At 40.5% G+C, this 14,963-nt stretch overlaps 1 protein-coding gene across 5 annotated transcripts in view; it reads right to left on the bottom strand.

Moving 5' to 3' along the window:
• kalrna (kalirin RhoGEF kinase a) overlaps positions 1 to 14,963 on the bottom strand; it is a 155,225-nt gene that overhangs the window by 8,192 nt on the left and 132,070 nt on the right. For all 5 annotated transcript variants that reach the window (XM_038721295.1, XM_038721296.1, XM_038721297.1 and 2 more), the window contains 16 exons: positions 14,888 to 14,957; positions 14,686 to 14,772; positions 14,296 to 14,388; positions 13,798 to 13,848; positions 12,283 to 12,360; positions 11,949 to 12,134; positions 10,793 to 10,964; positions 9,979 to 10,196; positions 8,003 to 8,286; positions 4,427 to 4,589; positions 2,062 to 2,124; positions 1,844 to 1,871; positions 1,171 to 1,333; positions 836 to 957; positions 496 to 627; positions 237 to 398 (listed from right to left, as the gene is read on the bottom strand). In XM_038721295.1, the coding sequence (XP_038577223.1) occupies positions 237 to 398; positions 496 to 627; positions 836 to 957; positions 1,171 to 1,333; positions 1,844 to 1,871; positions 2,062 to 2,124; positions 4,427 to 4,589; positions 8,003 to 8,286; positions 9,979 to 10,196; positions 10,793 to 10,964; positions 11,949 to 12,134; positions 12,283 to 12,360; positions 13,798 to 13,848; positions 14,296 to 14,388; positions 14,686 to 14,772; positions 14,888 to 14,957 (2,072 nt within the window). The remainder of the gene's footprint in view (positions 1 to 236; positions 399 to 495; positions 628 to 835; positions 958 to 1,170; positions 1,334 to 1,843; positions 1,872 to 2,061; positions 2,125 to 4,426; positions 4,590 to 8,002; positions 8,287 to 9,978; positions 10,197 to 10,792; positions 10,965 to 11,948; positions 12,135 to 12,282; positions 12,361 to 13,797; positions 13,849 to 14,295; positions 14,389 to 14,685; positions 14,773 to 14,887; positions 14,958 to 14,963) is intronic.

The raw sequence follows: 14,963 nt of genomic DNA, 5'->3' as shown, positions 1-14,963 counted from the left end.
CAGCATTAGATGTGTTGGTTAATGTATTTTTTCACTTTAGGCAGACCCAGAATGGCTGTTTTCCATTTTATGGCCTTTATGCTAAGCTAAGCTGATCTTGTCCTTACTGCACAGCCATGAGACTAATCTGTATCTTCTTATCTCACTCACACTCACACAAAAAACACATTTCCAAAATGTTTGTCTTTTGAAGATATTTCCATGGAAAATGTGTGTTTGTGTGTGTGCAGACTTACTGCTGCTGGGCAGTGTGATCATATTTGAGGGCTCGGACGGCGGGCCGATGCCCCAGCGGTTGGAGGCTCGCACTCTGAACTGATAGTGACCTCCGGGGATCAGAGTATCAATCTGAACACACTCCTCTCTGCTGCTGGCCACCTGCTGCCATAGCAATGAGTCTGAGGGTAAAAAAGAAGGAAAGGTTTAGTCACTTTGAATGTTTCACAAGCATGAAACATCTAATTCTATTGCTAATGTACGGTCCCACACACACACCTTCCTGCCTGTACTCCACAGTGTAGCTGCTGACAGCACAGTGAGCGGATGAAGCCGGAGGCGGCCAGTGGATCATCACCGACGTGCTACTGGCCTCCTGGGCCACCGGTCTCCCAGGGGCTGCTGGGATACCTGAAGGAGACAGAAAAAAACATACACATAGTCAGCAAACCACAGTATCTGCTCTGTTTAGACCGAATGTTGATTCAAACTGTTGTCACAAGCAATGGCATTTCAGAATCTTATATCTCCGTGTACCATTACAACTATTTAACTCTTTAGTGCTCGTCAGGATAATTTCTTTATAATTATAGAGAAATGCTACTTCCAGGTACGTCACCTTGCACTTTAATGGAGGCGGAAGAGGAGGCCGAGCCGTGGTCGTTAACAGCAACACAGGTATAGATCCCGGTATCCTGAGGCATCAGATTACAGATCTTCAACAAGATGTCACCTGTATCCCTGGAGAGGAGAAGGAGGAGGAGGAGGAAGAGGAAGGAAAAGAGAAAAGGGATGGGCAAGAAGAAAGTGAGGGCGGAGGAATAGGATTAGAGATGAAGGAGGAAAGGAAAGAGGAGGGGAGAGAAAGAAAAGGGAAATGATAAAATGTAAGTCAGAGTGACTATAGCCAGTATAAAACTACACACACATATGCACACATGCACTTTGTTTTACCTGATGTCTATGGTGAAGCGGCTGTTGCTGGTCACTGGGTTCTGGTCAGGGCCCTTCAGGGTGACGGAGGGTTTGGGTCGTCCACAGACTTTACAGCAGAGGACTACAGTCTCCCCGAACGCACACACCACGTCTGACAGAGGGACGAGGAACTCTGGAGCCACTGCACGCAGAAAACATCACAAGCATTAGCTCACTCCGTGGGGCTGAGGGTTACCAGTTTGAGTACAGCATGGACCACTGCCGAAGGTGCCGCTGAGAAAGGCCCTGAACCAACTTCTCCCCAGGCACTGATCCTAATTAGGATGGGTTAAATGTAGACAAAAACTTGTACTGTGTATAAATTGTTATTGTTACCATTACCATTACTATGTGGGGGATTTGTGCCGTTCCAAACACCTGTAGTTGCCAACAGGGTTGCAGAGTTCCCGTTTAGTGGACAAACTATGTATTCTTCAAGCAGGTGCCAACCTAATTTAAGTTTTGTGGCATGCTGAAGTTACCCCAAAATGGAGATTATGGGTACAGAAAGTTAAACATTGGGAACAACCTGGTGTGCCTCAACATTACTTTTGGGTTCATGTACATGTACAAAACCAAGAAACAAACACAAACTGCTTTAGCTGAAGCTAAAACAAATGTTTTAACTCAAATGACTTCATGTGTCTCTTACCTTCTTGGATGAAGTTTGGGTTGAGAAGCTGGAAAACAGTCAACGTCAAAGTTTAAATTTAGGTGAGATTTTGTTAGCACACATGCACCACTTCTTGTTTTCTGTCCTCAAAATGACTTTAAAATAACTTGTCATGAGCCACTTTAAAAAACAAAATAATCTGTTATTGTAATGTTGATACATTGCAAGTCTTGTCAACAAATTGTGCGTGCCCATACCTCCATGCCCGTCTTTGGATCAAGATCGTCATCACAGTCTGACTCATCTGAAGTGTGAACCTCCTGGTGGAGGAGGAAGACAAGAAGAAAGTAGAACAGGAGAGAAGAGAGTAAGACGTGGGATTTCAAGGGAAAGAACAAGGAAAATGGAGTGAGGCAGAGGAGGAGAAAAGGGCAGGGAAAAACCAAAGGAAAGGAAGAAGGGAGAAATTCAGATATGAAGAAAAATTGTGGCAAAGAAAGATAAGAGAAACAGGAAATTAGAGAAGTGTCAAAAGTAACTGAGTGTGATGACAATATTAGGAGTATGTATGTTTGTTACTCTGTGGCTGAAGAGAAACAAGAAAAACCCTCCTTTAATTTCACCTGCTGAAGAGCGTTTCCAAATGTCATGGAAGGTAATTCTAGATTCTGAAGAAGCATCTCTGTTCTGCACAGAACCCTGTTTGTTTGGCTGATACTCACCTGACAGCCTTTGGTTTGGAACTTTTCACGAGACAGCCATGTTGTTTTTAGATGCTTAGCCTTACATCATCGCTTCCTTACCCTCTCCATTTTCCTTTCCTTCTCAGGAAGAATGGCCTACACCACACTTTACCAAGGAACAAGTATCAATTAGCAAGCATGAAGTCAATGCTGAAGTGCTGTAAACTGCAATTCCTCTTATGGATACTAAACTAGAGGCCGACTTCCAGAAAATTCTCAAACTCTGATCTAGAAAAACACAGTAAATGAAGCGGTTTCAAAGGAATTTGGCCTTTAAGGCTGGGGTAGGCAATTTTTGTTGAAGTTCTCTTTACATCCCAACAGCAATCAATAAATCAAACTACCTGACAAAAATAATAAATAAATCGGGTATACTGTTGCGTGTTCATTCCACTTCAGCTCCACCATAATTAGTTTTTGAAGATGATTATTAAGGACCCATTAAATTACAAAGACGGCAACAAGAGGTAAACCAAAATTATTAGCTTCAAAACATCGGTGGTGATTTCAAAGACCCTACATACCATCTAGGATATTTTGCTAAGTTTCTCTTGCAATGAGCAGAGGGCAGATCGATGTTCTCAGTTAATTAATTTTTTTGTTCATACAAAAAAAAAAGAGAACAAAGATTAAATCCAGCGTTGACTCTAAGCTTCATATTATAAGTTTAACAATGCCGTAAACGTAACCGTTACTGTGGATAAGGTGCATGGCTTTGATGTGGGAGACCCGGGTTCAACTCCCCAATGTGATGCACCAATGTTTCCCTGAGCAAGACACTTAGCCCCTAGTTGCTCCAGAGGCATGCGACCTCTGATATAAATAGCAATTGTAAGTTGCTTTGGATAAAAGCATCAGCTAAATGTATTCATGTAGAAATCCATTCAGGCTGCATAGCAGATGTAATTTATGTATTTCACACATCCATAAGAGGGGGAAATAAAAAGTGGTACAGAAAGCTAATATGTTATGTAGATACTGGTAGTTCTTTACATGATGAACTTCAGAATTAAACCTTGTTCAGTTAATAACCAACACCCGTAGTAGTAGACATCCTCAAAATGCAGAGGAAGAACGTAAAGTTTGGTCTGCTTTTGTGGAGTGTTTGAACTTTGAACAGCAAATGTCAGATGTACCTCATGCAGACTCAACATCAGATCTATCCACACTTTTTTTTTTTTTGGGTGAGCTTCATGATGTTAGACCACTACAGAAAACACTGGTTAACACAGCAGAGTAAAAAGAGTAAAACTTAAATCAGTAAGTCACTGGATTCTAACACTACCCATGCAGAAGGAGGGAGAAATAAACCACAACACAAAAAGAAATCAGACTTTATTTTCCAATCCGTGCATTTGAGGGTTTAGGGTAAAACAAAACAAGATTAAAGTAAAACTTGCTCGTGTTCTTCTTTAGTGGTTCTCAACCTTTCAATATCATTACATTTTGAAATGTCATGCCCCGCAACGAGTCTGTTAGCAAACTTCCACGAAATGCATTGTGCTGCACTACTTTTTGGTCTGATCAGGAATTTAAGCTACAGTAGACATAAAATATATATTGCCTATAAGGGATACAAAAGGTTATTAATTTAAGTGTTTTTTTATGCCTGTCATGGTTTGGTTAGGAGTCAGTGCTTTTGCCCGTCACGTGATCCATAAATACAAAATGTACTGAACTTGTCAATAAAAGTCGAAATTCATGTCTTGTTGTCAGGTTGAGAACCACTGCTGGAGGCAAGAGAGACACAGCAACTACAGTGTGTGTTTGTAGGTTGGCGCACACACACACACACGGGTTAAGTGGGGTGGCGGGCAGGTGAGGGGGTTTCGGCACACACATGACCTCACCAGCGTGCGCGTCAGCCTGCTTTACTCACTTTGCCCTTCGCCCTGGTGGCGGGGGAGGCGAGTGGAGGAGGGGGCATGGTTTCTTTGGGCTTACGGAGGAGGCCATTCTCCTGACCTCTGACCCCCACTGAGGAGACGTCCTTGGCTTCAGCGCGCTTCCTGGCACGCAGTGTGTTCCATGACAGAGACTTCCTGTACGGTACAGGAACAAGAAACAACCAGCCAATAAGAGAGCAGCTCAGTGGTGTGTGGTTAGTCTGGCTGGAGATGCAAAATGGCAGTCAGGTCATGACTCTCTCAGAACCCTCTGTGGCTATCAGGTGGTTGGGCAGTTTGCTATAACATTTGTGTGATATGTTGCATGACATGAATACCTATTATATATTAATTTCTCAAATTTTTACTGGCTTGTTGCATTTTCATTGCATTTATACACCATTGTCGCAGCGGACATTTTGACTTCATAGCAGTAAAAACACAGGTCTGCCTAATAATAATGATGCTGATTGTTTAGGTCCATTTAGATGTCCAACTAAGTCATACTGGCGAGCCAGCTTGCTCAATGTCTGAGCCCTGGAACTGCAACAGCTAAACGTTATTCACAGATATGCAATATTTTATTATTGTCCTCAATTAATAACAAACAAATGAGACAAAAATATTATAATTTGTTAAAGTTTGTTCTCCTGATGTACTTTGTGTGACTTGTGTTAAAACCTGAGTATGTTTCAGGTCATATTTGTGCAGAAATATAGAAAATTCTAAAGGGTTCACAAACTTTCAAGAACCACTGTTGAAGCCGATTTCTGTTAAACTTACATTTTCTCTACCTTCAAAACACCTACAGTGTATAAAAAACAAAACATGATCCTGCATATGAGTTTTGTTCTAATCTTTCAGCCTCCATCTCAAAAGTATTATAAAGTTTCTTATAATTATGAGATACTAAAAGACGATTCACATAACTATGAGATAAACATGAAAGGCTTTCGCATCCATTTTTTCTTTATAAAATGGAAGAAACGGGCTCTTGTAAGAATGAATGGTTTGTAATGATTGCATATCTTGCTAGAGTTAGAGTGGATCCAACACTGATGGAAAGCAACAAAGAGGTGGAGAACTGCTCCACTTCACTTAAACAGACACTTATTGTAGTCACTTGCACAGCATTGAATCATTTAAAAGTATGTTTATTTTCTGTGTCACCCTCTGGCCTCCATAATTCCTCCATCGCCTCCATCATGTTCTCCAGTATGTCTGTACAATCTAAATGTTTGCGCCCTCAGGTGTGAAACAGAGGGTCCTGACAGGGTCGCTGTTGCCTGAAGCTGCAGCCAGACTCTTCTGGTCCATTAAGATACAGGAGTGGAAGGACAGAGTGACAGAAGGACACTGGTTTGACTTTATTAAGACAGAAATAAAGTTAAGACTGAAGAGAGAGCAACATGGAGATGTGAGAGAAACAAACAGTGACATACTATACCTTCCTCTAACACAGATACAACATTGTTACCTTTTAACAAGTTCAAGAATCACACCTGCAGTTTAACACACTTGTGTTTCCAGATAACTAATCAATAATCATTAATGTTTAACTCGTACTGTTGTACATGAACAGTTAAGAGAATGGTGGCAAAAAATAATTTCTTTAGTTTAATGTCTATATTGGATAAAATACATCCTCTATAGTTAATGCAAAATCTATTTCTTTGTCTTAATACTACTACTTTTGTTGAGTGTCATTATATATTAACCACCTCTTTGCCAACAACACTTGTCAGGTCAGCAGATAAACTTAGAAGCAGTTCCCGTCAATTCTGTTCAAGCAGTTATTAGCTGTTAACACCTTCAAGAACATAATCATGATCATTCTCACTCATTTTTCAAAATTTATTTGCAAAACTAGTGTTAAAACCAAAAAGCAGCTGTGTTTCTCCATATCTCCCCATTTTAAAACCATTTTGTACCTTCTGTGGAGTGTCAAACCGTTGAGGTTAGTAAAACTGAAACACAAAAACAAAAACAAAACAAAAAAAAAAAGTCACTACAATAACAACAAATACAAAAAGCTGAAATTAACCACACAGGGAAAAAGTTGCAGACACTTTTATACCTGTTGCTTCACTGTGACGTTCTTTGCTGGTTTATGTTTTCTAGACTAAATAATCATACATTTTCAATAAATAAAACCCTGCTTTATTTATTACTTTTAGTCTCATTTCCTGAAGATGATCCTCTAAAGATAGTTTAACTAATGTTTAGCCACTTGACTCCTAAATCTCTATCTGGTCTTAAACACAAAAACCCCTTCTAATGTTATTACGAGAAGAAGCAGGCAGACCTCTGAGTTTCACGTTTGGTGTTGTAGTTTATTTACAAATATTAAAAACTACAAACTGTCAATCATCTTCAGCCTAATGCAGAACAAAACAACTTCACCTTCACGTCGCTTTGCTAACTCATGCTCAAGTCCAAAAGGTTTATTTTACATATTTAAAATACATTTAAAATCAATATTATTAGACTACCAACAGTACAATGCTTACCGCTGCCATTAAATGCAACATATTGCACAGCCTGACTTCATTCATATTTTTTCTTATCTTAAATAGTGCAAAAGGGATTTTTTTAAACAGGAATGTTCTAGAGCCTCAGTTGAAAATCCAGAATTAACTTTATACAGTGAACTGCCGACATTAACAAAATCAACAAGGAGGAGGGAAAAAAAATCCAACTTTGTCCATCAAATAAAATTATAATTAACAAGGCAGAAAAACAACAGCAACAAGATTAATAGACAAAGTTCTGTATAGATTGCCACAGACAACAAAATAAATCTTCTCCACTGCGGAGAAACGGGGCTGAGGCCACCTGAATGCCCCAGATGAGTTTTTTTTTTCTTTCCAAAAACAGTAAAAAGAAAATTCATATACAAAAAAATAAAAATAAAAGAAGAAAAAGCAGGGTGTTAGGAACTGAAATAAGAGTCCGGTTTTAGCTCCACATGAGTGTCAATGGTTATTTTCTCTCTGCTTTCCAGAGTCAGCTACAAGTTACAAGATTTTTTTATCCAGTCTATTTCTGTGGGATAAATCCTCAGTACTCGTTTACACGGACATTATCAGCATGTGTGTTTTAGTTCGGTTGCAAGCCTGAAATCCATTTTCATGTAGTTGCCATAGAGCCATCCTGTGACAATGGCTCAGATATAAAACTGCCACTGCAGCAGCTTGACGGACAGTAAGAGACCAGTTCAGTACCTTTTACCTCCGAGGAGAGACGAGAGAAAGTCAGGGGTTAAAATACAAAAAGAAAAAAAGAAAAACAAGAGTCTCCTCTGAGGTCCAAGACTTCGTTCTTAAAGGGAGGAGGAGGAGGGAAAGTATATGGGGGAAGGAGGAGTTAGGAGGTGAGGGCAGAGGCAGCGAGCAGTTAGGTACTGGGGATGGGAGCTGAATCAAAAAAAAAAAAAAAAAACACAAACAAAAATGGGTAGACAGAGTTGTCACCTCGATTCTTTCATCCAATCCGAGTGCTTGGTACGAGCCCAACCAGAAGTACGTCTGTCTGCAGGTAAAGAAGTGCTGGGTGGGTTGGGGACTTACTTGATGTTGTTGGCATCGGCCACCGCCGCTGAGAAGGAGGAAGTAGAAGAAGAGTCTTTTATGGACTTTGTGGCCGGGCCCAAGACGTGTCCCGGCACCCAGCCCTCTGCGGCAGGCGACAGGCTGTTGGCTGGCCGGTAAACAAGGTACATGTTCTGCTGATTGTTGGCCAGGATTTGGACGGTCTCTCCCTGACTGACGCAGATCTCGTTCTCTTTGAGCGCTGAGTAGTCCTGAGTGACCATCATGGTGGAGGAGACGCCGTTACAGCCGCCTTCAGTGTCCTGAGGAGCATAGGAAAGTGTGGCAAAAAGAGAACAGAGGAGAAGACAAAAGGAGAAAAAACACAAAGAGGAGAAGAGCAGGAGACGACCAAAGAAAAGATGGAAATGACGGAGGATGAGGACAATTGAGGACAAGATTAAGGTTCGTCTATGTGGGTTGGATAACAGTTCTGCTGGCTGTGATGCCATTACAGCTGACCCAAACCTGGGGGGGGGGGGGGGGGGGGGGGGCAGAGGAAGGTCAGGACCAAGGAGGAGGACAAACAATGACAATCAAAGAAGTGTCAGCATACTGTTTAGACTAGAAGCAATAGCCACACTCTAGTTCACAACAGGAGCAGACAACACAGGGGGTTTGATATATGCTGCAGAGATTTCTGCCTTCATTCTAGTACAATGGTGGTGAAGAGAAAGCTCAGCTGAAACCATTGAAAAACTGACCCACTTTCACTGGAAGTGTGGTAGACTGATTCCCATCCAGTAATTCACTATCCACATTTCTTTGGAGTGATTCAAATAGGTCTGGTGTTCACTGACAGCAGTTTTCATTGGAAAAACAACCAAGCCAATCAGTGCTCGGTAGGTGAGACAATATTTTCCTGTGCCAGAGCCCCAAAAAAAGCTGACCAAACAAAAAAATACATGCAAATGGCGACACGACTGATGCTGCTCTACAGGCTGTAGGCTTAAAATTAGTCCACAGAAATAACGTCAGTGACATGACATTTAAGTGCTCAATATGCAACCCAGATAGAAATTATATTATGATGCAGTCTTATTATCCGTCTTGGCGTTCATTTCCACAACTACAAGTGTCATTTGTCATGGCACTGGCAGATCATTACATGAGTAGACATTCGAGAGGTTTTGACATTTGCTGCTGATATTTCTACAACGGAGGAGAATGGAATTTCAAAAAAAGCACATTCATACATTTAAACTCATCAGTAGCATCTCTTTGCGAAAACAGTGACCAGGTTATTCTGGATAATGAGGACCAGTTTCTACCAAATATGAGTGCAGGACATTTGTCGAAAGGAAATACCGCTCACTTCTTCGTATTGGGGAAAGTCTCGGCAGTAAATATCTCACAGCAAATAACAAAATAAGTGTTAGGAAGCTTTTAAAGTTTGTTATACTACATAGCCTTAAAGAATGTAGTCTTTAGTTCTATTTAATTGAGTGTCCCTTTAACCCATGACTAGAAAACTCTAAAAATCTTATTCTTAGGAACATTTCTCCCTTGACAAAGGTCAAGGTACTTCTACATAGAGCTTGGCAGGCTGTAAATCATAAGGTGAGCAGAGCTGTCCAGCCTCCTGTAGACAGCAAAAGGTTTTCAGTGAAAGTAGGCCAGAAAGAGAACAGTTTGGTGTGTGTGTGTGTGTGTGTGTATTATATATAGCCCAGATTTTACCCTTGGCTTTAGGGACAGGTAACAGACTCACAGACAGCATGTAGGGAAAAAGAGTGCTTCATGCCCTAGTTCATCACCAGCTGTCTGCTCCAGTCTATATGTTTAATGGCTAAGTCGACAAAACGCTAATGCACAGACCAGACCCAGGATTATGAAAAATCACGAACATACCAAGAAACCTGAAGAAATAAAAAAAATAAATGTGTATAGCAGTATGAGCCAAGAAGCCAGTTCCCTTTCCATCATGTGAGACCAGACTGTTTGTAGGAACTCACCCTGGATTCAAAACATGACGAACCGCCGTTGGAGGTAGACACTTTCAACGGGCTCCTCCCTCTCTCCGTCTCCTTGTCACCAAGCCCGACCGCCGAGGACGGACGGCTGTGAGAGGGTGTAGCGGGCCGGTTCCCCGAGAATGAGCGGTTTCTGGTCAGTGAGGAGCTGTGGCATACTGCGCTCTTCTCCTTCTGGTACTCGATGGGAGACTGAAGAGCTACAATCACACAAAGATGGAAAATCTATATTCCTCTTTTGCGGTGTAATTTCAGGTTTGCTGGCTCTCCAGATGTTTTGTTGTTTTTCTCTTGACATGAATGAGAATTTTGGATCCTGTTGTGCAACATTTTAGCATTTTCTAGCCCATCATATATACAATGTCTCTGAAGGTTCTCAGTCATCCAGGACATAGGTTAAAATCAAGGGCAACTGGACTTGGTTGAAGACACTAGACTAGTATCTTCAACCAAGTCAAGTTGCCCTTGATTTTAACCTTCCTTGGACATCATCTATACTTTATATTACTGCTGACTTGTTTCCAAAGAATGCAGTGGTGGTGTTGATTTACATTTGCCTACTTCCTGGGCAGCCACTGTTTGATTCCTTAACTATGCTTATTCTTTAATTACAGTCTTAATTATTCAGAGATCTATGAAAATGTACTTTCAGAGACTAAAAACTTGCTCAAACTAGTCCACAGTGAATTATGGCCTTTGGTCCACTGTTTCTTTTTGAGGGATGACAAATTATCATCCTTCACAAGAGAATATTGTAAATGTGTGTGTGGGTGTGAGTGGAAAAGTGTTTTCTTACCAAACAGGAAGTTGCTCTGAGCATCCAGAACTTCCTGGATGTGTCTGACCCAGACCTGCTTGATGTCAACGTTGGCGGCCTGCAGAGTGAAACGCTCCGATGAGCCGCGACACGTCAAGACAAACTTACAGGGATCGTTATCCACGCTCTCCTCCAGACCCAGGTAGGATACCTGTGAGGGAGGGCAGTTTAAGTGTGATTAGAATTTATAGATTCCTGTGCTGTTCCCGTTACGTGCTATATACAAATTGTATAATATTAACGCAATTAAACAGCCACTCGATTTTCACGAGCCAGGAAGCGAGGGCCTTGCTCGTTTATTGACCATATTCAGGTTTCAAAGTTCAAAGTTCTGTACAAACCAAAGTGATAATGTGTGTCTATTTGATAGCTTATTACAGTACAGAATTAATTATGATCAAACAATGTTTACTAAGCTTATTTTACAGAGTATAAATCAGAGGGCAGAATAGTACTGTAATTATGTGCATGCATGTAAGGGTTTTAGACCAACAGGACTTTCCTAAAAAATAAATGGCATTGTTGTCTGCATGCATGCCTCAGGTAGTTTGTGGTTTCAAAGCCACCAGGGTGATGACAAAGGATGATAAGTTACATTTCCCTTTTCTGTTAATTTAACAGCCATATCAAGACTGTGAGACATGTGGTGGAAAATTGTTTTCAAAGATTGGAGTCAGGTATTTTGTCATGCCTACATATCTGACTGAAATATCAGCAGTAAATAATTTTTATCAGCTCAGTATAACAAAGTTAAGGAGAGCGACTATCAATTATCCATTGTCGATCGGTTAAATTATTTAAAGAGCAACACCTCGTTTTAGCTTGAACACTTCACACAAATCCACACAAACACTATAACACTGATCAACACTGTAAATTCCAAACATCTTTTGGAGAGTAGGTGTGTGGGGGTGGGGGTGTACATTACATTGCCTCCTAGTGTCTCAGGTTATGTCATTCAATTTTTAGAGGGTCAAGTGGACAAATTTACAGGATTTCCTCTGAAAACAGAAAAATAACTATTGAAATTAACATTTACTAACTCAGAAAAGTGTCTTAAGTGTTAAGTTACTCTTTAAAATGTCCGTTCCTGATTGTTATCCCTCAGAAAAAACAGAAAACCTTCTTCTCTGACCTTGATGCTCTTCTTGAACTGGTATCCAGGTATGGATGATCCTTTCCTGAGCAGCTCACTGAAGATGACTATCTGCTCGAAGAGGAAAACTCGTCGTTCTTTGGAGCGCGATAGGACACCGGCGTCCTGCTCTGTTACAAAGAAGGTTTCTTGCTGCAGCAGTTTGCCCTGACTGGTTAGTTTACCCTGCAGGGAAGTTTGATAAGTCAACATGATTAATTCAATACTCACTTGTTAGTTTTCCAAAATATCAGTAATAATCAGGTGGAGGGTGCGCTGGAAAGTCTTAACTCTGTTGATACTATGCTGTGTAAACATGTTATTAACCACATACCTCATATCCCTGCAGCCGTCCCAAATTCATCATGTCATTACACAGTTTAGGGACTTGGGACATCAAATCTACTGCTTTCTGCAACAGTCAGAGAGAGTAATTTAAATCATTAGTTAAGTGAATAAATTGGAGCATTTACAGACATCGACCCACATCAGCATGTAAGAGTTTCAACACAAAAACCTCTCAACAAGTCCAGTGGCCTGTACTACAAAGGAAGTTCAACCTACTCAGTTAACTCAGGGTTATCAAGCAAACTCAGGGTTGACAAACTGACTGGTGTTAAACTACTACGACGGTGAATAAGATGTTGGTTCGTTGAGTCGTGTGTTAACCCGGTGTTAACTTAATTGGGGTCGGTGCGCGTACGCATAAAAGGGGTGTGTTTGGCCGTGCAGACAGAGTTTTCTCCATATTTTCCCCACAAGAATGCACATTGATGGTGTTATAATGTGAGGAGTTTAAAGACACATTAACGGTCAAATCTAACACCATGGCGGTCGACAAAGTCAGGGAGGCTTGTTTGTATCGCATGGAGTAAATTTGTAATTATCTTCACAGTGTTCTTATTGTAGGTTAATTCTTTATTATGGATTTTATGGACTCTTCATTTATGTGCAATATCATTAAGATGTAAAGGTACAACTGCACATTATGTCCATTGCAATGGAAAAATTGGAGCCAGGGGAGAGGGAGAAAGAATCTAAGATTACAGTGGTAGATTTACGAGGAACTAATAATAACAAAGTTAAAAACCTGAATATATTCTCTGACATTGTATTTATACATTTATGAGCAAAACTCTCTGAAAAATAGTGTTTTTTTGTCCAGGAACCACATCGCTTCACTTTGCAAGGCTGCAACATCACACACACGGAAAATTGTGTTAGACTTCACAATCCAAGTGAGGAAATAAGTGAGTTTAGCCAACAATCACTATATTATCATGCACCTTAGAGACTTTACCGTGGATTGGGCGTATTCAAAGGAAAACACCAGAGTGATTTAGATTTTTGTGACTTTAATTTCAGGGAAATTCAATAATAGCCTAAAGATGGGCTACATCTAAGAAACTGTCCCATTAATTAATTAAGATCTCCTCCCTAAAATCAGAGGCTCGCTGTATGAACGTAATGCTGTTGTGCATTTCAGCTGCAAATGCAGAGGAAAAAGTCAGGATGAAATCTAAAAATGTTTTATCAAGTGGTAGCCTATGTATCCAGGTTATGTTCAAGTTAACCACGAACATAACCTGCTCGGAGCAGCTTATAGATGCAGCGTAAATTGCCATGGCAACAGACCTCGGTTAACACCTATCACCTTTCGTAGTACGGGTTAATCGGGAAGTTACTCTCAACGTCACAAAGTTACTCCTGAAGTTACCTGGATAAGCCAGTTACCTCGCTTCGTAGTACAGGCCACTGGATGCAGGCAATGATGTAAACACAGGGTGGACACTGTATGTGTTGGGGAAATTTAGATTTTTCAGCACTTTAACTTAAGTTGTGTTTTCACCTCAATTTGTTCGGTGTCCATTCCTGCCTTGCAGCTGAACTTCAGGAAGTCCTGAGGAGAAACATGACAACTTTAACACTTAAGACACTGAAAATTCAGTTCACTGCAGTTTCAATTCATCACTTTACCCTGAATATACACAGACAGGCACATCAGATTCATCACAGCAAAAATTACTACATTCATCTAAAAAGTTGTTACACAGAGTTCATTTGCTCATATTTCACAAAGGGCAAACCAAACACATCAAACAGTTAAAAGTGGCATGAAGTCCACGTAACTTAATGGTTCCATAAAACTTTTCCAACAGAGTCAAAACAACATGCAACAGGACTTAATATTGCAATATATATGACAGGAACTATTTTACAACTAGTTAATAATTTCCATGTGAAGGGAACAGTGACATTCCCTTCTTCCAATTAATCATACTCCAAATCAAAAAACACGTAATGACATCATGCCTGATAGTCTTTTTTTAATTCAATAAGATGTTACCTTCAGTAGCAGCTGGTATTTGGTGATTCTCTGGATTGGTTTGATGAGGAAGTCACTGATGGACAACCTGGACTGGATGTCGTGCTGGATTCCCTGGAAGACAAACCCCAGCAGCATCAGAATGCTTCTTCAATCCATCCATCTAATTCAGGTTTCTCTTACATCAGATAAATCAGATAATATAACATTAACCAGACTCTAAAATCTTCCATTAATGCAAGGACACAGCTATAGTAACTAAAAAATAAGATATTTAGAGAGCTCAGAGTCTCATTAGGTAGAGAAATTGTTTCAATTCAATTTCAAGCCCTTGTATGTTTTTTTTGCAAAATTAAAAAACAACAACACAGCTACTAACACAGTACTATGAAGAGTCAAAACATCACTTACATCAAAATATGTGTCATATTCTGCTACGATGAACTCTGACTTAGGCTTATTCTGACAATAAACCACATACATGTGCAGTCTTCTCTCCTGTAACACACAGACAATTTCTTTCAGACAACAGATCCCAGGGAGAATTGGGATTTTTGCAGGTCATATATGTTTGAAAAGCACAAAATCATCATCACACAGTCCTTCCACTCACATGTTTGATGAAGAGCTCAGGAAGGTGTTCATGGTCGTCCAGACATTTCTCCAGCTCTCCCACGAAGAAACTGACA

The sequence above is a fragment of the Micropterus salmoides genome, unplaced genomic scaffold (genome assembly GCF_014851395.1).
Source record: "Micropterus salmoides isolate LMB-PRFRI ecotype aquatic unplaced genomic scaffold, ASM1485139v1 Ms_hic_scaffold_15, whole genome shotgun sequence".
NCBI classification, from domain to species: domain Eukaryota; kingdom Metazoa; phylum Chordata; class Actinopteri; order Centrarchiformes; family Centrarchidae; genus Micropterus; species Micropterus salmoides.
This window is presented reverse-complemented; position numbering and strand designations above follow the sequence as displayed.